Source organism: Sus scrofa, chromosome 10, assembly GCF_000003025.6.
Source record: "Sus scrofa isolate TJ Tabasco breed Duroc chromosome 10, Sscrofa11.1, whole genome shotgun sequence".
NCBI lineage: Eukaryota > Metazoa > Chordata > Mammalia > Artiodactyla > Suidae > Sus > Sus scrofa.
Window position 1 is genome coordinate 29,185,205 of NC_010452.4, and position 27,048 is coordinate 29,212,252.

The 27,048-nt window shown below is 46.8% G+C and overlaps 1 protein-coding gene across 3 annotated transcripts in view; it reads left to right on the forward strand.

Moving 5' to 3' along the window:
- Positions 1-27,048, forward strand: part of GOLM1 (golgi membrane protein 1) — a 101,447-nt gene that overhangs the window by 67,627 nt on the left and 6,772 nt on the right. For 2 of the 3 annotated variants that reach the window (XM_021064635.1, XM_021064634.1), the window contains exons 4-9: positions 1,724-1,778; positions 6,720-6,822; positions 18,160-18,289; positions 21,938-22,097; positions 22,759-23,028; positions 24,847-24,960. In XM_021064635.1, the coding sequence (XP_020920294.1) occupies positions 1,724-1,778; positions 6,720-6,822; positions 18,160-18,289; positions 21,938-22,097; positions 22,759-23,028; positions 24,847-24,960 (832 nt within the window). The remainder of the gene's footprint in view (positions 1-1,723; positions 1,779-6,719; positions 6,823-18,159; positions 18,290-21,937; positions 22,098-22,758; positions 23,029-24,846; positions 24,961-27,048) is intronic. The other variant, XM_021064636.1, reaches the window with a different exon arrangement.

A 27,048-nucleotide genomic window follows, 5' to 3' on the forward strand; every position in this document is an offset into this window, starting at 1 on the left:
TTTTCTTTCTTTTCTTTTTTTTTTTGCTGGATCCTTAACCCTTTGCACCACAAGGGAACTGCCAGCCTTTTCTGAGCTTAGCAGAAGCTGCCCCCGTAGAGCATCTGTAAACATGTTTCTGGATGGTGTCTCCCTGAGAAACTAACTGTACAGATAGTATCGCTGTGACTTCTCTCCTGTTGTGCCAGGCAGTGCTCCATGTGCTCAGACCCCCTGAAATAAAACAGGTTCGTGTGGCCAGATTTCATTTCTAGGCAGGCACCCCTGTATTCATAAACACCTTCCTCCAGAAAGCTCAGTCCAGGCCAAAAAAGAGTGAGGGCTCGTCAGAGAGGTCCGAGAGAAAAAGGCGGCACAGGAGGGAGGGGTGGTGTGGTTGTCATTGTCCTCTGTTACCCAGGAATGGGACAGAAGCCTCTTTCCAAGTTACAGCCAGCAGGTTGATCAAGTATGTGGTATTTTGCAAAAACTTGGTTGACTCTGATGCAGTAAGAAACTTACACATTTTGGCCCAGTTCGTGTCTCTGTGTGTGTTCCGAATGTGTGTGCTGGAATAGAATGTTCTGGTCTCTTCTTTTTTTTTTTTTTTGTCTTTATGTCTCTTCTAGGGCTGTACCCACGGCATGTGGAGGTTCCCAGGCTGGGGGTCCAATCAGAGCTGTAGCCACCAGCCTATACCACAGCCACAGCCACGCCAGATGTGAGCCGTGTCTGTGACCTACACCACAGCTCATGACAACGCTGGATCCTTAACCCACTGAGCGAGGCGAGGGATTGAAACTACAACTTCATTGATCCTAGTTGGATTCGTTAATCACTGAGCCACGACGGGAACTCCCTGGTCTCCTCTTCTTCAGGTGTTCATGGCCTTTAGCACTGGGCATAGTCACAGCATCACTGTGCTGCTGGGGCTCAGATCCCAATTTGGCAAGTACACATCAGGAAGAGCTGGGGCAGGCTGCGGGGCCTGAGCCCTGGCTTGGCCTGTTTGGTGTTGAGAGAGTCACGTGACCTTGACTCTCTAAAGCCTTGCATTTCTGGGCCCCAGTTTCCTGTCCCCTAAAGTGAGATCATACTGGGCCCACCTCATCCAGCTGGCATGAAGGGGGACGGGGCTCAGATGTGGGACAGAGGGGCCCCAGGGGGTGACTCTGTGCCTATGGGCTCCTGGTTACACTTAACCCCACCCTCACTTTTCTTACTTTTTGCTGTTTTTGCTGTTAGGCCGAGTCCTGTGTCCTTCTTCCTCCTCTGTGGTCTGCGTTCCTACCTCTGTGTAACTGACCGAAAGTTCACCCCTTCAGCGCCCAGCTTGCAGACCCTGCACAGAAGGAGGAAGGTCGGAAGTTAAAATGGATCAGGAGGCCTCTGGGGTGGAGAGGTTGCTGACCCCTCTCTCCTCCCCGCCAGCCAGCCTGAATTCAGTTTGACTCTGACTAGAGGGGGCTGTACCTGGACTTCTGCGCAGAAAGGCCCGAGTTGCTGCTTCAGCAGGGCAGGGGTGGAAGGGAGCATGCCCTGGAGCTGAAACCAGGCCAGAGGGGCCGCCTGCCCGGCTCTGCCCTCATCAGCTTACAGGCTGGTGCTGCAACCCAGATGCAGCTCCTTTCCAGGCTGCAGAGAGGGGGAGGGGCAGCTCCCGGCCTTTTCTCCCTTTTCTCCTTAGGTGCCTCTAAATTGTCAGGTTTGCCCCTGTTTCATCTTGTGCTTCTCTTCCTTGCAGGCGGTGTTAGTGAATAACATCACCACAGGCGAGAGGCTCATCCGAACCTTGCAAGGTGAGTTCCACTCCCTCTTCCCACTAGAGTCAGGCCTGTTAGGTTAGGACCCACCTTTCCTCTGTCCCCTCTAGGGTCTCTTATTGAAATCTGGTGATGGGTGGTGGCATGCATCATTGGGGAATCTTTACTCTTTTTGCCTGCTATGTTTCCTTAAAGAACTTTCCCTTTTAAAAAAGTTACTGGGTACACTGCAAGCTGTTATGTTGAGCCTGCAGATTTTCATTTTGTGGTTCATTAAGAAATATATGTGTGTGCTCTCTTTTACATGTGCGTGTGTGTTTATTCTTTTTGCCTACTACGTTTCTTTAAAGAACTTTCCCTTTTAAAAATGTTACTGAGTACACTGCGAGCTGTTATGTAGAGCATTCAGATTGTCATTTTGTGATGCATTAAGAAATATATATGATATGTGTGTGATCTGTTTTACGTGTGTGTATGTGATCTTTGCGTCACCCTGAATTCAGTTTTTCTTCATTGAAATTTATATAAAAATTACCAGGCCAGTTTATTCCCATTTCTTTGCTGCTCTCATTCAGTTTGGCAGTCAGGATTTGGGTTCCCTTTAAAGCAGCTGCAGTGGCAGCGATGGGGTGAGCCCCTCTGGGTGGTGTGACTGCAGGGGTCGGCAGGGTCCTGTGCGCCCTTCGAACCTGGTGAAAGGAGCACTGGGTACTGTGATTGTTTACCTGACCCATTTTCACCTTTACCCCTAGTGAGGAAACTCCATCAGTGCTGTCGGCAGAAAGGTCATTGAGAATCGGATTGGTCCAGCATGGTAGCCAGGAGCCCACGTGCCCGGTGGACACTTGGGATGTGGCTTATGGGATAGAAGAACTGGATTTTTAATTTCTGTTTAATTTTCAGCAATTTAAATTAAAAACTGATATTTCACACCATTATTTGTAAGCTTAAGTGTCTTTAAGACAACTTGTGTATGTCAGATACTTTTTTTTTTTTTTTTTTTGGCTGCAGTTGCAGCATATGGGGTCCTGGGCCAGAGATCAGATTTGAGCTGCACCTGCAACCTACATCACAGCCACAGCAACACTGGATCCTTAACCTACTGTGCCATACTGGGGATTGAACTGAGCCACTCCAGAGACAATGCTAGATCCTTAACCTGCTACACCACAGTGGGAACTCCTCAATATTCTTTTTAACTGTGAATTTTATGAAATCTAAATTCAGATCAAGAATTCTCAGTTCCCGTTTCACATCTGAATTGAGATATGCTGTAATTGTAAAATGCACACAAGGTTTCAAAGACTTAGTATGAAAAAAACAATATAAAATATTTATAATTGTGTTCATTCTGTGTTGTCATGGTAATACTTTATATCTGTTAAATGAAATATATATATATTTGGCCACCCTTGTGGCATGTGGAAGTTCCCTGGTCCAGCTACTGCACCACAGTAGCTATCCAATCTGCTGCAGTGACAACACCGGATTCTTAACCTGCTGATGTAAAATATATAATGAGATATATATTATTTTATTTTATTTTATTTTATTTTTTTGTCTTTCTGCCTTTTGTAGGGTTGCTCCCACGGCATATGGGGTTCCCAGGCTAGGGGTCTAATCAGAGCTGTAGCTGCTGGCCTATACCACAGCTCACAGCAACACTGGATCCTTAACCCACTGAGCAAGGCCAGGGATCGAACCCGCAACCTCATGGTTCCTAGTCGGATTCATTAACCACTGAGCCACGACGGGAACTCCTAATGAGATACATTTTAAAAATTGATTACATCTGTTTTTATTTACTTTTTTAAAAAAATGTGTTTGCAAAAAAAAATTTAAATTAGCTTGTGACTTGCATTATAGTTCTATTCAACAGTACTGGTCTAGAATTCTACTTCCAAACCAGTTTCTGAGAATAGTTATAGGGGAAACACAGAGTACACAAAGTTAAATGGGTAACTGGACTTTCCAGGTTTTCTCAGAGCTGATGATCTGCTTGCTGGTCAGTCCTCAAGTGGGGAATACGGCCTGCAGCCTTTGAGATACTTGGTTTTTTTAAATAGCTTTTATCGGATGTAATTGAACGTACAGCAGACTGCACATATTTAGAGTGCACAGTTTCGAGTTCCTGCCCTGGCTCAGCAGAAACAAATCTGATTAGCATCCATGAGGATGCAGGGTCAGTCCCTGGCCTCACTCAGTGGGTGGGTTAAGGATCTGGCATTGCCATGAACTGTGGTGTAGGTCGCAGACGCGGCTCAGATCCTGCATTTGCTATGGCTCTGGCACAGGCGGGCAACTATAGCTCTAATTCGATCCCTAGCCTGGGAACCTCCATATGCCTCAGGGGCGGCCCTAAATCAGAAAAGCAAAAAATGGAAGAAAAAGTGCACAGTTTGACGAGATTTGACATAAGCCTACACTTCAAGAAACTACCACAAAATCAACACATCAATACAATGGGTGTTCCCATTGTGGTTCAGTAGGTTAAGAACCATGCGTTAGCATCTGTGAGGATGCGGGTTCAACCCCTGGCCCTGCTCAGCGGATTAAGGATCTGGCATTTCCCTGAGCTGTGGTGTAAGTCACAGATGCGGCTCAGATCTGGTGTTGCTATGGCTGTGGGGTAAGCTGGCAGCTGTATTTCAGGTTCGACCCCTAGCCTGGAAACTTCCCTATGCTGCAGGTGTGACCCTAAAAAAAGAAAAAAAAAGTCAACACAGTGAACATACCCTTCGCTCCAAGAAGTTTCTGTGCCCCTTGGTAATCCTCCCCAGGCCCCGTCTGGTCTGCTTTCTGTCCCTCTAGTTTGTAATTTTTACAATTTTATATTCATGGAGTCAAACGTACTCTGTTTTTCTTCTGGCTTCTCTCACTCATCATAATTATTTTGAAATTCATCCATGCTCTTGTAGCTATCAATAATTTGCTCCTTTTTATTGCTGAATAATACTCTACTGCCCCATGCTTGGTTTGATTATGGATATGGAGGTTCCCAGCCTAGGGGTCTAATCGGAGCTGTAGCCGCTGGCCTATGCCAGAGCCACAGCAATGCTGGATCCGAGCCAAGTCTGCAACCTACACCTCAGTTTACTGCAACGGTGGATCCTTAACCCACCGAGTGAGGCCAGGAATCGAACCTGCGTCCTCATGGATCCTAATCAGATTTGTTTCCCCTGAGCCACGACTCTGGAACTCCCAGAATCTTTTTTTTTTTTTTTTTTTTTTTTTTTGCTATTTCTTGGGCCGCTCCCGTGGCATGTGGAGATTCCCAGGCTAGGGGTCTAATCGGAGCCGTAGCCATCAGCCTACGCCAGAGACACAGCAACTCGGGATCCGAGCCGCATCTGCGACCTACACCACAGCTCACGGCAACACCGGATCGTTAACCCACTGAGCAAGGGCAGGGACCGAACCCGCAACCTCCTGGTTCCTAGTCGGATTCGTTAACCACTGCGCCACGACAGGAACTCCCAAAATCTTTTTTTTAAAGTTAGGTTTTTTGAAGTATGATTTACACACAATAATGTTTATTTACCCTTTTTCATGTACCTTCCTGTGTTTTTTGACACACGCAGCTCCCTAGACCACCAGAGTCAAGACACAGCTCGGTGTCCATCATCCAGGAAGTCCCCCTGCCTCCACAACCCCACTGCTTCAGGCAACCAGCCACCAGTTCTCCAGCCCTACAGTTTTGTCTTTTTGAGTTCGTCCTATAAACGCTTTTGTGATGGATCCGTGTTGCTGCGTGCATCAGCAGTTCATTGAATTTTTCATTTTAATTTTATTCCCCCTCAGCCCCACCCCTAGCCCCTGCTCCAGATAGCCACGTAGGTCTAGAGTTGTGAGGCTAATTTGGGGAAAGGTATGTAGGAATTTTTGGGGTACCGTGTTTGCAACTTTCTTCTAAGTTTGACATTATATACAAAATTTAAAGTTAAAAAAGTAGAGGAACTTTGTCAGGTATCTGTCCAGTGCTGTGTTCTGGGCCCTCGCTGCTGCCCTCTGCCTGTTCTGGTGTCATCTTTGCGACAGCTTTTCCTTCCACCCACAGCTTGGTTCTTGGTCAGTGAGCTGCTGCTTTTATCTTCAGAGCTTTTACAAGCCAAGTCACTGGGGCAGCAGCAATGGGGCTGGTGCATTTCCTCAAAGAAAGCTGCTGTTTCCCAGATAGGGGGGTTGGGTGACTAAGTGTACATGAGGCCTCGGAGGATAACTGGGCTGTGAGTAAATGACAGGAGAAGGGTCCTGGAGAGTAGCCCCGTAGCCGAGGACAGGGGGTGCACCAGGAGTGGCTGCTCATCTGACCAGACATTGAAATCAGTGTTTCACAGACGGAATGATAAGTCTGCTGGGGGGCAGATGCTACAGTGGCATGGGTGACCCTGTGGGGAAGTTCGGGGTTTATGGCATCTAAGGGAGAAACAGGTGGATAGAACCTCCTGATGCCTTGTAAGGGTTGGAGGTCAGAAAGGAGATTTAGGGGGGACGTGGGACAAGAATCTGGGTGCTGGTTCTGGTCAGATCACATATCTTCTGGGTCTGGGATGGAGTGATGCCCAGGGAGGGGCCCTGCGCCCTGTCCTTTCTCCCCTCATTCTCTCCGTGCCACGGCCTGTGTTGTTCCCAGGGAGGATTTGTTTGTTTGTTTGCTTTTTAGAGCTGCACCTGCAACATATGGAAGTTCCCAGGCTGGGGGTGGCATCGGAGCTGCAGCTACTGGCCTGCACCACAGCCACAGCAACATGGGATCCAAGCCGCGTCTGCAAGCTACACCACAGCTCACATCAGTGCCAGATCCTTAACCCACTGAGCGAGGCCAGGGATCAAACCCACATCCTCATGAATACTAGTCGGCTTCTTAACCCGCTGAGCCGCTAGGCAGAGCTCCCCAGGGTGGGTTTTGACGTGTCTGTGGTCATCACGATGGCCATGCCGGTAACCTGTGTGATTTTGTGTCCTCCTCTGGTTTAGACCAGCTAAAGGCCCTAGAGAAGAACTATGGCAGGCTGCAGCAGGATGTCTTCCAGTTTCAGAAGAATCAGACCAACCTTGAGAGAAAGTTCTCCTACGACCTGTGAGTATGTCAGCATTGTGTGCACGCCACTCAGGGGCTGATGTGTTTTAAGCAGAGAGCAGCAGATGGAGTCCAGTGTCGTTTCCACCTGCCTTTGTTGTCACAGCACACAAGTCTCTGGCAAAAGGTTTGGGCCCTTGTAAGAGTCATGTCCTTTAGAAATAATGCATTTTTCAGGGTCCACAGTGCTTCCGTGGAAAAGTATTAGCCAGTGGACCCCTCTTACAAGAGGGCAGTTCTCCTTAGCAGAAAATGACTTAACTCAGTATACCTTAAGACACCTGACAACTCCATGAAGTGCAGGTGTCCTGGTTAAGACAATACTCTAAATCCTTTATTTTATTTTTTTGTCTTTTTAGGGCCGCACTGCAGCATATGGAGGTTCCCAGACTAGGGGTCAAGTCAGAGCTGTAACTGCTGGCCTACACCAGAGCCACAGCAACTCGGGATCTGAGCCATGTCTGCAACCTACACCACAGCCCACGGCAACGCCAGATCCTTAACCCACTGAGAGAGGCCAGGGATTGAACCGGCAACCTCATGGTTCCTAGTCGGATTCGTTTCCACTGTGCCAGAATGGGAACTGCCCTCTAAAGCCTTTAAAAATGTGTTTCAGAAGTGCTCATGTGTGACCTAAGTAAGTTCATCAACTAAAAGGAGTTTGGGTGTAATAGGAATAGGCTTTATCAGTGGGTGTTGGCCTTGTGGACATTTTGTTTTCTTGAGACTTAAGTGTCTTTCCCAATTTTCTGCAGTGAGAATGGAGTACTTTTATTTTTTCAGCTTTATTGAGCTATGACTGACAAATAATCATTGCAGGTATCTAAGGTATAAAACTTGTTTTGATATACCTGTGCATTGTGAAATAATGCTCCCAGGCAAGGTAATTAACCACCCATAATCTCTTGTCTTACCTTTTTGGTATATCTGGTGAGATCACTTAAGATCGACTTTCTTAGCAAATTGTAAGTATAAAATACATTATCATCGAGAGTTCCCTGGTGGTCTGGTGGTTAGGGTTCAGTGATTTCACCACTGTGGCGCAGGTTCAGTTCCTGGTCTGGGAACTGAGATCCCACGTGAAGTCGCTGCACACCACGGCCAAAAAAAAAAAAAAAAAGTATACATATATATATGTGTGTGTGTGTGTATATATATATGTACACATTATTATTGACTGTATACATTGTTACTGTCTCTAGTCACCAAACTGTATTAGATCTCGTTATGACAGTCTGTTTTAAGCTGATAAATGTAGTCACATATAAAAATTACATACTTCTTTGAGTATGTTTATGCTGAAAACAAAGCAACTTTTAAAAAGTTTAGCTAAACCTCTTAGTAAGAGAGTGAAACCAATTTAGAGGGTTGGCAATGAAGTCGTAGTCTATATATTTTCCCCCTCCTTGCCTCCCTCATAAAAACAGTATAACTTCACGAAAAAAAGTTTGGGATTACAACCAGCAGCCCATGACTCCAGCCTACTTTTTTTTTATTTGACTGACTTCTCTTTAGTCCCTGCCCAATTTCATACGAAATTTTTACATAATTGCAGTCATCATTAAAAATATATATATATATATTTTTGACTGCACACACAGCATGTAGAGGTTCCTGGGCCGAGGACTGAACCCTTGCCACAGCAGTGACCTGAGCCATGGGAGTGATGACACCAGGTCCTTAACCTGCTGAGCCACTAGGGAACTCCAGTTGCTATTAAAATTTTCATTATTTTCTTGTGTAATGTGTATATAAAAGTCCCTATTGTTTTAAAATATTCAAAATATTCACTACTCCATAATGTTGAAGTACTAAGTTTATTTATTTTTTTTTTATTTTTTATTTTTGTCTTTTTGCCTTTTCTAGGGCTTAGGGCTGCTCCTGCGGCATATGGAGGTTCCCAGGCTTGGGGTCTAATCAGAGCTGTGGCTGCTGGCCTACATCAGAGCCACAGCAACGCAGGATCCGAGCCGCATCTGCAACCTACACCACAGCTCATGGCAACGCCAGATCCTTAACCCACTGAGCAAGGCCAGGGATTGAACCTGCAACCTCACGGCTCCTAGTCGGATTCGTTAACCACTGAGCCATGATGGGAACTCCTGGAAGTACCAAGTTTAATTGACTGTTTATCTGTTGGATATTTAGGTTACTTCTAAGTCTTGGTTATTACAAAATGCCCTAAAATCAAGGCACATAACTATTTTTTTTGGCCACACCCGTGACATGCGGAAGTTCCCAGGCCAGAGATCAAACCCATGCCACAACAGCAACCTGAGCCACTGTAGTGAAAACACCAACCCGCTGAGCCACACAGGAATTCCAATGCATATAACTTTTAAAAGTTATTATTTTTTGGAGTTCCTGTCGTGGCTCAGCATAAATGAATCCAACTAGTATCCATGAGGATGCAGGTTCGATTCCTAGCCTTGCTCAGTAGTTAAAGATCTGGTGTTGCGGTGAGCTGTGCTGTAGGTTGCAGACGCGGCTCAGTTCTGGCATTGCTGTGGCTGTGGCATAGCCCTAAAAAAAGGACAAAAAGAAAATTATCATTTTGGATTATTTGTGTCAGTTGGTATGAATTGCCAAATTACCTTTTTTTTTTTTTTTGTCTTTTTGCCATTTCTTGGGCCGTTCCCATGGCATATGGAGGTTCCCAGGCTAGGGGTTGAACCGGAGCCATAGCTGCTGGCCTACGCCAGAGCCACAGCAACGTGGGATCCGAGCCATGTCTGCAACCCACACCACAGCTCACAGCAGTGCCAGATCCTCAACCCACTGAGCAAGGCTAGGGATCGAACCCGCAACCCCATGGTTCCCAGTCGGATTGGTTAACCACTGCACCGTGACAGGAACTCCACCAGATTACCTCCTGAAAGGATTTTAAGCCATCTGGTCAACAGCAGTGTAGGTCACCTCATACCCATTGCCCTTATAAGAATTCTGATGTCCTTCTATTGATATAGATCTTTCTGATCTCTTTAAAAAAATACCATTAAAACAAGGAAGCCATAAAAATGCAAAGGAAGTATCACTAGGTAATATGGATATGGACTCTTACTCACCTAGGCCAGTGGTTCTCAGTGGATGGTGATTTTGCCTCCAGGTGACCTTGGGCGTGTCTCAAGAACATTTTTGGTTGTCACAACTCCAAGGAGCTGTGGATAGAGGCATATTGTGGGCAGAGGCCAGGGATGTGCTAAGTGTCCTGCAAAGCACAGGGCTCCTCCCACAATAAAGATGTATGGCCCCGGGCACCAAAGGCTGAGGGCTCAAGCCTGAGTTAGGCTGGTAATCAGTGGAGAGCATTCAGACCAAAGTGAAATGTTGTCGTCTTAATATTATTCATACTTGAAAGATACCTTATCGCACCTGTTTTCCTTCCTTCCACGAATAGAAATACAATAAGCCATTAACAGCCTCACTTGGTAACTGCTGACCCAGAAGACTTTGACCTCCCTGGAACTGGGCAGGGCTGGGAGGGCAGCTCTGCTCTCGCTTTGGAGCGTTCAGACAGGCAGCGAGCAGAAGGCTCAAACCTGGCGGCCGCGCTGGGCACACTCTTTGTCTCTTAGGGGGTTGATGTAAATTGAAAACTCTGATGGCGTCTGTTTTATTAGTTGGGTCCTAAACCTTGTACCAGATACAGGATGCCTCCTGGGGATGATATTCATAAAATGTTGAAAGCTGGAAAGAGTTTTTCCCATCTTTCTTTGGATTATAGACCCTTTTGGAGAACCCAATACAAGGTATGGAGTCCTTGTCAGCGTATTTATAAATGGACATATGCATGAACTTGTATCATCAAGTTGAGGGACTGCTAAAGCACGCCTGCATGTGCCTCACCAAAACACCCTCTCTAGGAGTTCCCTGGTGGCTCAGCGGGTTAAGGATCCAGTATTGTCACTGCAGTGGCTCTGGTTAAGCAGTGACTCAGGTTCAGTCCCTGGTCTGGGAAATTCTGCATGCTGCTGTCGTGCCCCCCTGCCCCCCGCCTCCCAAATTACCCTCTCTTGTCTAATCCTTTTATAGAGGGCAGTGTGAGAATGAAAAAACCGATGGCAAGGCTAGGTCTCTTGGTGCACAAATTAGTGTTCCTTCTGTAATATCAGAGTCCGCACACTACCCTAGTTCCTACTCCTGCACCCATGCCAGACTCGTGATTACTGTTCAGTCCAAACACCCCGCAGCCCTGCTCCCCAGAGCACTCAGAGTGGGTGTGTCATGTGAACTCACCATCTCATCCCCACGGGGAAATAGCGTTTTTCTGGTCTTTTTTTTTTTTTTTAACCATTTCTTGGGCCGCTCCCGCGGCATATGGGAGGTTCCCAGGCTAGGGGTCGAATTGGAGCTGTAGCCACTGGCCTACGCCAGAGCCACAGCAATGCAGGATCCGAGCCGTGTCTGCAACCTACACCACAGCTCACGGCAATGCCGGATCGTTAATCCACTGAGCAAGGGCAGGGATCGAACCCGCAACCTCATGGTTCCTAGTCGGATTTGTTAACCACTGCACCACAACAGGAACTCCGGGAAATAGCGTTTTTCAAATGCTGGTACTGGTATGTAATAGTAACACAGTCGGCTCTCTGTATTTGTGGATGCGCAACTGTGGTTCTGCACCCACAGACTCGGAGGGCTGACTGTACTTGCCTTTTATATAAGGGACTTGGGTCTCCCTGGATTTTGGTGTCCTTGGGGGTCCTGGAACCAATGACTCACCGTACTGAGGACGGCTGTACTCTGATGATCCTTGATCTGGTGATCAGGTCACACCCTGGGATAGATTCCCGTACTGAGCGCATCCTGTTAATGATACTCTGGCCATCAGTTGCACCAATTAGAATAATCTACATTTTAGCTCTGGTTTGTGCCTGAATGTTTAACCATGTGTGTTTAAGAAAAAGCCAGTCTGAGGACGTCAGGAAGTAATATGATCTGCACAACCAGTGTCTCAGAATTTGAGCTTCTTCCTGAGGTTGTCCCCTTACTGCTGTGGAGCCGGAATGTGGAAAGCTGACCTTCATCTGCAAGGCCCTTTGTACTTGATTTTGGCAGGACTGAGAGCAGGTGGAAACAGTATTTCTCTTTTGTTGATTTATAGCTTTGGGTAACGGGCTGTGCACCTGCTCATTGCCAGTCCTGAGCTTCTAGGGAATTGTTTGATGAGGATGAATTGGAGACATTTTGTTCTTTCAGGATTTCCCTGCCCCTGTTTAGGCTCCTGTGTACTATTCTACCCCCCTGTGACTTTCAGGTCTGTGAGAATTTTATTTCAATGAATTTTTCCACCAGGTTTTCTCTTCTCTTGATCTATAGATAAGCTGTCTAAGATCAAGAGCTCTGTCTTTTGTTATTTCTGTGCCCTTGTGTGTGTGTGTGTGTGTGTGTGTGACCCAGTAAGTCTCTTGAACTAAAGAGTTATTATATATGGGTTAAAGGTTGAGTGTCCTTACACTCGGCTCTGAAGTGCCTGCAGCTCCAGAGAGGTGGCCGTGGGGTAGAGAGAGCACTGTCCTCAGGAAGCCTTAGTTTTGCTTCTGGTTTCAGCTTTATCACTTTCTCTATGACTCTGGTAAGTGTCAGTCAGGTCACCTCCTAGCTTCCTTATTTGTTATTTATTATTTGCTTTTTTTCTGGAAATATTTTTAAAATTAAAATTTTTACACAATTTTTAAAGGTTCCTTTCCACTTAACAATTATTACAAAACATCGGCTCTTTTCGCCATGTTGTACAATACATCCTTGAGCCTGTCTTACACCCAAAAAGTTTGTACCTCCCACTCCCCCTTGTCCCCCTCATCCTTCCCACTGGTACTGCTGGTTTGTTTACATCTGAGAGTCTCCTTCTTTTTTGTTATATTCATTGGTTTGTTGTATTTTTTCGTTTCATGTTTATGTAATGTCATACATTTGTCTTTGTCTGATTTATTTTACTTAGCATAATGCCCTCCAATCCATGTTGCTATAAAGGGCATTATTTCATTCTTTTCATGGCTGAATAGTATTCCATTGTATATACCACATCTTCTTTATCCATTCCTCTCTTGACGGACACTCATCCATCAGGTTGCTTCCATATCTTGGCATTGTAAATAATGCTGCCGTAAACATTGGGGTGCCTATAATTTTTGAATTAGCGTTTTTGGCATTTTTTGGATATGTACCCAGGAGTGGAGTTGCTGGGTCATATGATGCTTCTATTTTTAGGTTTTTTGAGAAAATTCCATACTGTTTTCCCATTGGCTACACCAGTCTGTATTCCCACTAACAGTGTATGAGGGTTCCCTTTTTTCCATATCCTCACCATCACTTGTTATTTCTAACTTCCTTATTTGTATAAGTGGGTAGTTTTCTCAATTACTTTACAGTCCTGACACTTGAAATACCCATAAAATAAATTCCAGGCAGGAAGCTGAAGCAGTGTCTCAAAACACCTCATTGCGAGCTCAGGCTGCATCACATTGTACATCCCAACAGTAACTCTGACAGCAATTGGCTGTCCTTCAGTTCAATTTTTATTTTCTATTTTATTTTATCTTTTGTCTTTGCCATTTCTTGGGCCGCTCCCGTGGCATATGGGAGGTTCCCAGGCTAGGGGTTGAATTGGAGCTATAGCCGCCGGCCTACGCCAGAGCCACAGCAACACAGGATCCGAGCCGCGTCTGTGACCTACACCACAGCTCACGGCAACGCCAGATCCTTAACCCACTGAGCAAGGCCAGGGATTGAACCCGCAACCTCACGGCTCCTAGTCGGATTCGTTAACCACTGAGCCACGACGGGAACTCCATTTTTTTTTTTTTTTTTTTTTTGGGGGGGTCATGCCTATGGCATTTGTAAGTTCTTGGGCCAGGATTGAAGCTGTGCCACAGCAGGGACCTAAGCCACAGTAGTGACCAATTTTTATTTTTTAAAAAATAAATTAAAAATTTTTGAACAGTGTCAGATATATGGACTTCTGGCAGAGAGAGTACAGAGCCTCCCTGTAGACCCAACACCACTTTTCCTCTTGTTGACACTTTATGTTCTATGTATTTGTCACAATTAGATACAATATTAGATATGTATAGCTACTTATTAGATACATATAGCTACTTACCAGCAGACGTTCATACTTGATTCACAAGTTCTCAGTTTTTCCCTAATGCCCTTTTTCTATTCCAGGTATATGTTTATTCATTATGTTCCTTAGGTGCTTCTTGGCTGTGACAGTTTCTCAGGCTTTACTCATGTCTTATGATCTTGCTAGTTTTGAGCAGTATCCCAGTCAGGTATTTTGTAGAACATCCATCACTCGGGATTCATCTGATGTTTTGCTCATGGTGTAAGTGGAGCAACACATTATGGGGGAGGAAGGCCACAGAGGTATGGGGCCATCAGTGTGCCTTCACGTCACGGGTGCTTACTCTCAATGTGACTTATCACTGTTGAGCACCTGACAGAGGTGATGTTTGTCAGGTTTCTTCACTATCAAGTTACTCTGTTTCCTTTCTCCCCCCTGAGCTGTAATATTTGGAAGAAATTCACTATGTTTAGGCTGCACTCAAAGATTAGGGACTTAGGCGTCACATCCCTAAGGGCAGTGTCTATATAAATAGGAATTTTCCTGCACAGAGATTTGACTCTTCTTATCTAATTATATATATTAGTGTGGACTCATGGGTATTTATTTTATATTTTGGGTTATAACCCAGTACTATTTTATTGTATTTTTTTTCCTCCAACTTTTTCAGCTTTGACCATTAGGAACTCTCACTTGATTTCTTTATCAAATGGGACATATCCCTGGTAGTGTGGGTTTGCACCCCCTTCCTTTTTTTAAATCACTTTTTTACACTCTGGCGTCAAAAAATGCTCCAGGCTCATTTTTAAATATTTCTTGTCCCTGTCCTAGAACCAACTAGTCAACCATTTCTCCAAGGAGTTCTTGTTGTTTTTATCGGAGAATGGTATTAGAAACCAAGGAGTTCCTGTCATGGCGCAGCGGAAACGAATCCGGCTAGGAACCAAGAGGTTGCAGGTTTGATTCCTGGCCTCGCTCAGTGGGTTAAGGATCTGGCATTGCTGTGAGCTGTGGTGTAGGGAGCAGATTTGGCTTGGATCTGGTGTGGCTGTGGCTGTGGTGTAGGTGGGTAGTCGTAGCTCTGATTCGACCCCTAGCCTGGGAACCTTCATATGCTGTGAGTGCAGCCCTAAAAAAAAGAAAAAGAAAAGAAACCAGCATCTCAGAGTTCCATTGTGCTGCAGTGGTTTAGGGATCTGGTGTCATCACTGCAGTGGCATGGGTCACTCTTGTGGCTTGGGTTCAGTCCTTGGCCTGGGAACTTCCATAGTGCATGGATGTGGCCAAAAGAAAAAAAAAAGAAACCAAGACCAAGATCTGGGTATTAGCTGTGCCTGTTGATACTAGGGTGTCATTGCTACTAGGCCTTCTCAGACGTCAGAGCAGAGATATATGATTGGGTGCTCGATATTGATAAATAATACCCATCTGTATCTAAATTAAACATGAATTCATTCTGCTGTCTCCACCTCTAATCTCCTGAAATTAACAGAAGAGTATGTAATGGGTTATGTTCTCAGCCTGAGACTCTATTTAATTATTTTTATCACAGTGTTTTGTGACTCAAGACATTTTTGAAACTGCCTGTGGCAAAGACCGGTCAGTACTTATCCAAAGCCATTCATCTTTTTTCTCCAGAAAAAATACTACATTTCTAATCCTTCCTTGCAGTTAGGTATGGCCAGATGACTAAGTTCTGGCCAGTGCGGGGAGGAAACTGTGGGGCGGGGTGTAGAGAAAGTCTTCTGAAAATAAACACAGTCCAATGCTTGTCCCTTTCCTTTAGCTCCCCTCCTCCTTCCTTCCTGCTGCCTGGGCTTCACACAAGATGGCTGGAGCAGCAGCAGCCACCCTAGATCATGAGATAATCTTGGGGCTAGAAGCCAATGCTAAGATATTGAAACAGAAAGAGAAGCTTGGATTTTTTTTTTTTTTTTTTTTTTTTAATGGCTGCACCTCCAGCGTATGTAAGTTCCTGGGCCAGGCGTCAATTTGGAGCTGCAGCTGCCAGCCACAGCAGTGGATCCTTACCTATTGAGTGAGGCAAGGGATTGAACCTGTGTCCTGCTGGACCCATGGTGATTGGGTCCATGACCTGCTGAGCTACAACAAGAACTCTGAGAAGCCTGGACTTTTGATGTCTCAGAGCTGCCAAACTAGCCCTGGATTATTTACATCCAGACTTCTTTTATGTAAGGAAAAAAATAAACTGCTCTCTTTTGGCTTGTTTCACCTACAGCCACACCCAATGCTAACTTTGACACTTTTTGAAAGTGCCTTTAAATACTGTTTCTTTTTCTTTCCTCTTTTTTTTTTCCCCTTAGGTCTTTTGTCTTTTGAGGGCCGCACCCTAGGCATATGGAGGTTCCCAGGCTAGGGGTCGAATCAGAGCTACAGCTGCTGGCCTACACCACAGCCACAGCAACACAGGATCCTTAACCCACTGAGCGAGGCCAGGGTTCGAACCCTCAACCTCATGGTTACTAGTCGGATTCATTTCTGTTGTGCCACAACAGGAACGCCTAAATACCGTTTATTAAACTAGATCGTTTTTTATCAGTGCTTGTCTACTATCATCAAAAAAGGCTTCTTAGGCAAGGCCACTTAGAATTGAGTCCTACACGATAAGGAATAGAGAAGGGAGATTAGGACACGTGAAGAAAGGAAGAGACCTTGGGGAGGCCAGAGTGATCTGGGCAGGGCAGACAGTACAGGATGATCCCCAACGGGAGCAAGTTATGTGGAGGGTGGGTGTGAAGGGGACTAGTCATGTGGGGCTTGCTGGGAAAATCTGTTTCACAGACTCTGATGACATGAATGTAGGGTGTTTTCTTATAGTCACATGGGTCCATGAAGCTATGCCCCGCCCCCAGCTCCTTTCTGTATTCTGATTGGGTAATGTCTTTCTTTTATTCTGCCTTCCAGTTCATTGATTCTTTCCTCCTCTGAGTTTGTAGATTTTGGTAATGGCATTAAATTTCCAGTTGCTGCAGCTTCATATCTACTCTTTCTTTGCTCAGATTTTTTCTTTCTTTTCTGAGAGTAGTTTTTTGTTTGTTTCAAGCATGTTTTGGAGTTCCCTTTGTGGCGCATTGGAAACGAATCTGACTAGGAACCATGAGGTTGCAGGTTCAATCCCTGGCCTCACTCAGTGGGTTAAGGATCCGGCGTTGCTGTGAGCTGTGGTGTAGGTCGCAGACACGGCTCAGATCTTGCGTTGCTGTGGCTGTGGTGTAGGCTGACAGCTGCAGCTCCAATTTGACCCCTAGCCTGGGAACTCATATGCCTCGGGTGTGGCCCTAAAAAAGCAGGGGAAAAAAAAAAACACATGTTTTAATTACTCATTGAAACATTTTTGTGGTGGCTGCTTTAAAATCTTGTCAGATAAGTTTAACTTCTCTGTCAGGTTGGTTTGGTATCTGTTGTCTCTTTTCAATCAATTTGAGATCTTCCTGTTTTTTTTTTTTTTTTTGTCTTTTTCTGTGACCTACACCACAGCTCATGGGAACTGTGGTCCTCAACCCACTGAGTGAGGTCAGGAATTGAACTCGAGTCCTCATGGATCCTAGTCAGATTTGTTTCTGCTGAGCCACAACAGGAACTCCCATCTTCCTGTTTCTTGACTTTGCTTGATCTTTGAAGCCTCTGGTGGTGGTGGTGAAAGCCCTGGCTCATTGGATGCCACCATGTGGGGAGAGAAAGGGGAACCCCCTAGGGTCAGGCAGGGATAGAGACGCAGCTTCCCACATACTCTCCAGTGACACCACCTGGTTGTTCTAGGTCCTGAGGTTCTTAGCCAGTCAGCCTTCTACTCTTCACCTTTCAGAGTCATCATCTTTTTTTTTTTTTTTTTTTTTCCGTCTTTTGAGGGCTGCATCTGTGGCACATGGAGGTTGTGGGGTCGAATCGGCGCTACAGCGGCTGGCCTATGCCACAGCCACACCAGATCTGAGTTGGCCTACACCACAGGTCACGGCAACACTGGATCCTTAACCCCCCGAGTGGGGCCCGGGATGGAACCTGTGTCCTCACAGACACTGTGTTGTGTCCTCAACCTGCTGAGCCACAATGGGAACTCCTTTCTTGTCATGTCATAACTAGAACCACCCTTGCTGCCGTGCCTCAGTGTCCTCTTCAGAGGAAGTGCGGGAAGCAGGAACGAGACCAGCCTCTTCCAGGAGTGGATTCTGCAGTCCCAGCAGGGACAGTCTGCCTGTGTGGACACATCTCCACATCATCGTGCTTTCTTGTCCTTTCTTTCATGTTCAAAGGAACCAGTGCATCAGTCAGATGAAGGAGGTGAAGGAGCAGTGTGAAGAACGCATAGAAGAAGTCACCAAAAAGGGGAACGAAGCTGCAGCTTCCAGGGACCTGAGTGAACAGAAGGACCCAAGTCAGCAGGTAACCCTGGGTTTTTCCCCCAAGGAGCTCCCAAAGGTCTTCCTCTCCTCTCCTCGGGCATTTTGTCCCTATCTGCCACCTGGTTTGCTCTTGTTCCCTGAGACACAACAGCCTGGTCCCTGGATGAGGGGACTCTGACCACGTCTGCTGGCCTCCAGACGCGGCCCTGTGCTCGCGGCTTTAAGGGGATTGCTTCATTTAAAGCTCACAGCCACTGTGGGTGAGAATTGTGACTGCTTTCCTGTTTGGAGGGCTCTGAGCCCCACGGAGATGGTTAAATACTGTCCCAAGTTCACAGCACCTAGACAGTGATGGAGCTGATCAGAGCCTGTGCTGTCAGGCTGCTTCTTGGTCCACACAGCCCGTGAAAGTGCTGCATGGACCCTTCTGGGGAATCTTTATTTTTTTGTCTTTTTGCTTTTTCTAGGGCCACTCCTGTAGCATATGGAAGATCCCAGGCTAGGGGTCGAATCGGAGCTGTAGCCGCCGGCCTTCGCCAGAGCCACAGCAATGCGGGATCCGAGCCACGTCTGTGACCCACACCACAGCTCACGGCAATGCCGGATCCTTAACCCACTGAGCGAGGCCAGGGATCGAACCCACAACCTCATGGTTCCTAGTCGGATTCGTTTCCACTGCGCCACAATGGGAATTCCTGTTATTTTCATTTTCAAACTGTTTATTGCTTGTGCATAAAAATACAGTTCATTTTTTATATTAATTTTGTGTCTTACAACTTTAATGAACTTATTTGAATGGGTTTTTTTGTGATTCTTTAGGATTTTCTGTATACAGGATTATGTCATCTAAAAATAAGAGATACTTTTGCATCTTTTCCAATTCGGATGCATTTTAATTCTTTCTATTGCTTATTAAATAGCTCTGGCTAAAACCTGCAGTATAATGTCCAATGGAAGTGGTGACAAAACAAAACAAAAAAAGTAGTTCCCATCCTGGTTCAGTGGAAATGAATCTGACTAGCATCCATGAGGACACAGGTTTGATCCCTGGCCCTGCTCAGTGGGTTAGGGATCCAGCACCACTGTGAGCTGTGGTGTAGGTTGCAGACATGGCTCGGATCCCGTGTTGCTGTGGCTGTGGTGCAGGCCTGCAGCTGTAGCTCAAATTTGACCCCAAGCCTGGGAACCTCCATATGCCCCATGTGTGGCCCTAAAAAGACCAAAAAAAAAAAAAAAAAAAAAGACAAAACCAAAAAGTGAGAGTAGCTATCCTTGTCCTTGATCACAGGGGAAAGTCCTAAATCTTTCACAGTTACGTTTGATGTTAGCTGTGCAGGCATACCTCATTTTAGTGTGCTTCTTGGATTTTTTTTTTTTTTTTTTTTTTTGAACACGTTGAAGGCTTGTGGCAGCCCTATGCTGAGGAAGTGTATTGGCTCCATTTTTCCAACAGCGTTTGCTCGTGTCATGTCTCTGTGTCACATTTTGGCAATTCTTTTTTTTTTAATTTTTAAATTTATTTCCTTTTTAGGGCTGTATTTGCAGCATGTGGAAGTTCCCAGGCTAGGGTTCGAATTGGAGCTCTAGCCACCAGCCTACACCAGAGCCACAGCAACACGGGATCCTAGCCGCGTCTGCGACCTACACCACAGCTCATGGCAACGCCAGATCCTTAACCCACTGAGCAAGGCCAGGGATCAAACCTGCAACCTCATGGTTCCTAGTCGGATTCGTTAACCACTGCGCCACAACGGGAACTCCAAAAACACCAGTTTTATGTGCACTAGGAATTCAAACAATTTGTGCGACTTGCTTTATGCAGTATTCATTTTATCGGGATGGTTTGGAACTAAACCTGCAATGTTGTTAAGGTATGCCGATATATTTTTCTTTTTCTTTTTTTTTTTTTTTTTTTTTTTAGGGCCGCACCCGCAGCATATGGAATTCCTAGGCTAGGGGTCAAATCAGAGCTGCAGCTGCCAGCTTACACCACACTCATGGCAATACCACGGATCCAAGCCACATCTGTGGTCTATGCCACAGCTCACAGCAGTTCTGGATTCTTAACTCACTGAGTGAGGCCAGGTCTCAAACCTGCATCCTCATGGATACTAGTTGGGTTTGTTTTTGCTGAACCACAAGGGGAAGTCCTTCGGCGGGGAATTTTAAATTATGACTTCAATCTCTTGTTATACAAGTTTTCTCAGATTTTCTACTTCTTGAATCAGTTTTGTCTTCCTGGGAACTTGTCTGTTTCAGCTAAGTTATCAAACTTGTTGGCAAACAGTTGTCAGTATTTGCTTGTAATAAGACTTGTTTATGTAAGATTGGTAGTGTTATCCCCTTTCATGTTTTTATTTCAGTAATTTCAGTCTTTTTTTTTTTTTTTTTTTTTTTTGTCTTTTTGCTGTTTCTTTGGGCCGCTCCCGCGGCATATGGAGGTTCCCAGCCTAGGGGTCAAATTGGAGCTGTAGCCCCTGGCCTATGCCAGAGCCATAGCAACGCAGGATCTGAGCCGCGTCTGCAACCTACACCACAGCTCACGGCAATGCCAGATCGTTAACCCACTGAGCAAGGGCAGGGACTGAACCCGCAACCTCATGATTCCTAGTCAGATTCATTAACCACTGCACCACGACAGGAACTCCAATTTCAGTCTTTTTATTCTCAGTTAATCTAGCTAAAGCTTTGTCAGTTTTGTTGAGCTTTTAAAGAACTAACTTCCGGTTTCATTGATTTTCTTTATTGGTTTTCTCTTCCATTTGTCATCCATTCCTGCTCTAATCTAGAGTATGTCTTTCCTGGCTTTAGGTTTAGTATGCTTTTCATTTTCAAGTATCTTGAAGTGGAAGATTAGGTTGTTGTCCAGAGATCAGTCTCTTTTCTTGATAATAGGGCTGTGAATTTCCCTCTGAGTACTGCTTTAGCTGCCTTCCGTAAGTTTGGTGTATGGTGTTTTCATTTTAATTTTTGCTTTTTTTTTTTTTTCAGGGCTGCACATGTGGCATATGGAAGTTCCCAGGCTAGGGATACCATAGCTACGCCATAGCTATAGCAACACCAGATCCAAGCTGCATCTGTGACCTGCAGCACAGCTCACGGCAACGCTGGATCTTTAATCCACTGAGCAGGGCCAGTGATCAGACCTGCATTCTCATGGATACTAGTTGGGTTCATTACCACTGAGCCACAACGGGAACTCCCAGGTTAATCCCAAGGTATTTTTCTAATGTTCCTTGTGATTTCTTCGGCCCGTTCGTTATTTAGGAGCATGGTGTGTAATATCCACATATTTGTAAATTTCTCCAATTTCATTTTGTTACTGATGTATAATTTCATTCCATTATGACACTGTATGATAACAGTCTATGTGCCCTTAACAAGAGTGTGTGTTTTGCTCTTGTTGGGCTGGCTGCTCTGTAGAGGTGGTTTGGGTGGTTTGTCCTCTTGTTCAAGTCTTCTTTTTCCTTGTTGATCTTCTGGCTGCTTGTTAATATGGGTGATCTGGACTTTAGATTGTCTGCTTTATGCCAGCTGGTCAGGGATGATGGGGGCAGAGCCAGGCATTGCTCAGGGTCTTGGTGCTCTTGTTTGCCAGAAGGACAGAGTGGTCCATTGCATTGCTCAGGGTCATGGGAGGTTTCTGGTCACAAAGACCCTGCCCTGGGCGCCTGTGCTTCTGTTTCAGCTCCCAGCTCCCAACCAGCCCCAGCCCAGACCGCAGGAAGCAGACCTACCCCAGGCAGGGGTGTCCCAAGCGAGAGGACGTGCGCCCGGCAACGGTGAGCCCCGGACGCCAGCGCCCAGTGCTGAGGCGGTTTTGGATTTGAAGAGACAAGGTGAGAAAGGTGAGTGAGGCTTGGCCGTGACTCATTTCAGCCCCCATCAGGGCCCTGTGGCCACACAACCATAGCAGCAGATCATGTCCTTCGTTCCGTATAGACACACAGGGCAGAGTTGCTGCTGGCGGCTGACTGTGAGCTCAGTAATGGGCGGGAGGGGGGCAGGTGAATGTCTTTCTGGGCATCTGAACTTGGGCCTTGGGGCCCTTCCCCTGCCTTACTGCTGTCTCACGCTTGTTATTTGGCAGCTCTGTACATGGAGGTCTGGCTTTGGCTTTGCTCAGGATGCTGGTGGGTCTGTGGGATGCAGGGAAGTGGCTGAGTCCTGAGCAGCTGGCCCTGGCTCCCGGCGCTTATCTCAGTCAGATGGGATCATCCAACAGCCTCAGTGGCTCAGCCTCCTCTGCTTGTAGCTGGTTGCTGTTATTGAGATAACTTAGTTTGGCCTTTTTTTCTAAATCATTCCCTCTTCCTCGTGCTTCTGAAGATGAGCTGCAGGCATAGAGAAGCTGGGAGTCTGCTGAGGTCACGAAGTAAATTATCCAGTCACGCCATCCGTCCACTGCCCTTGGGAAGGCTCTGGGGATTGAGGGGTACGAGGGCTTCTGGGTGGTTTTACTTAAATTAATTGCTCGTGAGGTGGCTGCTAACTCTCTTCTGTGCACAGAGGAAACCAAGGAGATTCAGGTTGCCAGCGAGGAGGAGGAGGCGGCGGCAGCGCAGAGGGATGCCCTGGGGCAGCCGCAGGATCCAGGCCAAGAGCAGGCCGGGGCCGAGGCCAGAGACGTGGGTGGAGAACCCGGAGAAGTTGGCCGGACCCCGCAGGCACCGGCTGCCCCATTGGCAAGCCAGGAAGACCAGGACCTGGAGGGCCCCGAGCGGGACCAGTTGGTCATCGTCGACAGGAAGGAGGAGGGGCAGGAAGCCGACGAGGAAGGTGGGTGAGCGGCTCCCCGGCTGCCCGCTGCCCCCTGTCCACCGGGCACCGGCCTTCTCAGACTCCTTCCTGACACAGGACAGGCAGCTGTGCCCTTGACCACACAGCAGCTCACAGTTTGGTGCTTCATTTTGTTTGGTCTCCGTTATCAAGCCGGAGGCAGGACTGCGGAGCCCTGCACGCCCAGCCCTTGGACTTTGAGAAATAACGTTCCCAGGAGCTGAAGGTGCTCCAGCTGGAGGTGGGGGCTGGGCATCAAGTACCCATGCCCCATCTTGGGCCTATACTCCTCCCGCAGTGTCGCCTGGTGAACCGAAGTAGAAAGGGTGGGTGGAAGGATTAGACAGGCGGCGTCTCCTGCTTGTTGGAGCGTTTGCAGAGAAGTGATGTGGAAGTCCCACCTTCCTGGTTTGGTTGGTTGACTTTTTCTCTTTGTTCAAGAAAAGTGTGGGAAACTGAGATTGGCAGAATATCCTGGGATATTAAAATGGGGAAAACTTCAGTCCTGGCCAAGCCAGTTTAGACAGAAGACACCTGTGTTCTGGGCCTGATCGAGTAGCCAAAGTGAGGAGTGTCCTTATTTGCTAAAGTTTGCTTAATTCCATTTATTTATTTATGTATTTATTTTTTTTGTCTTTTGTCTTTTTTGTTGTTGTTGTTGTTGCTATTTCTTGGGCCGCTCCCGCGGCACATGCAGGTTCCCAGGCTAGGGGTTGAATTGGAGCTGTAGCCCCCGGCCTACGCCAGAGCCACAGCAACGCGGGATCCGAGCCGAGTCTGCAACCTACACCACAGCTCACAGCAATGCCGGATCGTTAACCCACTGGGCAAGGGCAGGGATCGAACCCGCAACCTCATGGTTCCTAGTCGGATTCGTTAACCACTGCGCCACGACGGGAACTTCCCCATTTATTTATTTTTAATGATTTTATTTTATTTTTTTAGCTTTTTAGGGCTGCACCTGAGACATATGGAAGTTCCTATGCTAGGGGTCTAATTGGAGTTATAGCCACTGGCCTACGCCACAGCCACAGCAACACAGGATCCGAATAGCATCTGCAACCTACACCACAGCTCATGGCAACGCTGGATCCTTAACCCACTGAGCAAGGCCAGGGATCAAACCCACAACCTCATGGACACTAGTCAGCTTCATTAACCACTGAGCCACGGTTGAAAGTCGGATGCTTTTCTAAACAAAGGATTTTGTTTACCTACCTGTAAAGAGATATAAAATGTTGACAACAAATCCCATGGTCATGTTTCTCGAGAGCATTCTGTCCTGATTTTCTTTGCTGGTTGCCGTTTTCTCCACAGATGAATGTGGTAGTGAGTGATCCATCCTGTGTGTGCGATGGAAAATTTCATCCTTTGGCTCACGATCGGTACTCCATGTCCTTGTCTCAGAGCCGCAAGCTATTCTACAGAGACATCTATTAACCAGACACCGATTGTTTGCAAAACACAGTGCCTTTAACCTTGAGGTGCCTGGTTGACTGTTCCTTTAAAAACCTAGGAGCTTGTGGTCTGAGTAGCTAGGTACCCTATTTCCCTCTTGGAAGAGAGCCCTTTATTTCGGGCCAGCTTTGATGTAGCTTCAGTGTCGGAGGGGGGGCATGTATATGCAGAGAACCCCTCCCCGTTATCCGCCCTGGAACCAAGTGCCCGAGTCGGTGTCGTTTCCGGAGAGGAAGTGAAAAGGGCTGATGGTTAAACCAGGGTTGGGGTAACCTTCGTCCCTGGGCTCAGGTGTTCCCGTGGCATCGAGAGAGAAATGATGTAGCTTTTATTGTCTGGCTCTGTGTTCTGACTTTACAGGGAGAGACCCGCAGAAACTGGGAACAGATGAGGACTACAACGTGGATGAAAATGAGGCAGAATCGGAAAGAGACAAGCAGGCCGCCCTGGCGGGGAACGACAGAAACGGCAATGGTAATTTCCGGCCACCTTGGTGGTGGGGGTCCCCTTTTGTTTCTGCTTTGTGGTCCCTCACTTTTGGGATGCTTCTATACCAAAACCCAGTAGTCACGGTGGAAATAACCCATTGTCTGAAGACTTCTTCAGATGTTGGGGCAGTGGAGGGAGGCCAGGGGTCGAGAAGGCCACGCCGAAGACCTTTTGGGAAGTCCGCGGATGTGATGGGGGGCTCCGGCCCTCCAGAGTCGGTGAGGATTTGTCTTCAGTGACATTTAGGGATTCCCCAACAAGATGCAGGTCGCTGCTCCATCACTGCCTGGTGCCAGCCCCGCTACAGGCGCAGAGCTTCCAGGACACTTTATTTTTCGCTTTTTGGGCCATACTCGCAGCACGTGGAGGTTCCCGGGCTAGGGGTCCAATTGGAGCTGCACTTCTGGCCTACGGCACAGCCCCAGCAACGCCAGATCCAAGCCGCATTTTCGACCTGCTCCACAGCTCAGGGCAACGCTGGATCCCCGACCCACTGAGCGAGGCCAGGGATGGAACCCGCATCCTCATGGATACCAGTCGGATTCGTTTCCACTGCTCCTCAACGGGAACTCCCAGGACACTTTTTATAGTAGTGCTTTGTATTATTACTTTGAATTTTTGAAGAGTCAGCCAGTGGGGCGATCAGATTCTGGTTTTGTCAGCTCCCTGTAGTTGGATTCAGGTTGTACATGTTACAGCTGCAGTTGTGATCTGCTAGCTTCACACCAGGAGGCACAGAATGGCAGGTTGATCTTTGGTTGAGGTGGGGCCCACCGGGTACTAATACATCATCTTGAGGATGCTTTGCCATCCATTGAAAACCACTGACTAAGTGGTCACTCTTCACCTGTATTAGCTGCCATTCTTTAGGGGCCTTGTCACCACAGCATGTGTGCGTGTGAGCGCGCGCGTGCACACACACACACACACACACACACACACTCTCTCTCTCTCTCACTTGTTTTGTTTTAGTATCACTGTGGACTCAAGGTTTCCTGTTTAAAAATTGTTTTTGCTTTAGACTCTTGGTGTTTCTCAGTTGTCAGGAGCTCTTTCTCTGCTGGGCAAGTTGGCCTTTATCTGTGACATAAGTTGCTGTTTGCCTTGTAGTTTGTTTTGGTTTTGCTTATTTATGTATTTATTTTTTGCAATGTGAAAAAAATTTTATGTTTTTTCTTTTATGGCCTCTGGACATGGAGTCGTGGTTTTCCTGTCACCCATGTCTTCATCTAGTACGTTTTCAGATTGTCCTTTCGGTTCTGTTATGAAGTAACACAGATTCAGAAAACCACACAAGACGAAGGAGGTTTTAGAAGGTCAACACTTTGTAGCCCCCCGCCTCCACCTTTCTGGACAAGAACTAGACCTCGGCTGGCTGTCCAGAGGCCCCTTCTCCGTTTCCTGTCCTGTATGAGCACCTTGGCCGCCTGTTGTAGGAACGCCTATCCTGACCTTGCCTGTTGGCCTTGATTTCTTGATGGTTTATCACCTGAGTGATAAACTGGACCAGAGTTTACTCTTGCCCATTTTCTTAACTTTGATGTCTTTAAGGTTCTTTATAGGTTCGCTCTGCATCCATCTACCCTCATCCTTCTCTCCTTCCCTCCCTCCCCTCATCTGTTAAAAAAACCACAGCCCTGGAATTTCCCGTAGTCTGAGTGGTCCTGGTTGTGGATTCATGGGTCGGTGTAGTGTGTTCTTTCCTTCCTATTTCCTAAAGGACACCAGCTGGTAGCCAGAGGGGATCCGTGAATTCAGCCATTCCTGTTTCATTGGTTAACTGAAAAATTTTATGACTGGACAAGTCAGTGGTATGGTCCACATAGCATAGGCAGGGCAAATGCTTCTTCCTTTTTATTTAACCTGTTTTCACAATAAGGAATTGCTTCCTCTCATCCTCTGAAGGTGACCACTTAAAAAATACATTTATACTCTGAAGGGTTTGAACCTCTTTGTTGGGTCTCCATTGTGTGTATTGTCCTTTTTGATGCTCTCATTGTCCCATCTTCTTTGGCCGGTGGGGTCTTTGCCACTTTCTGTCTGAGCCCTCGGGTCTTTTGTCTCCTGGCCCGG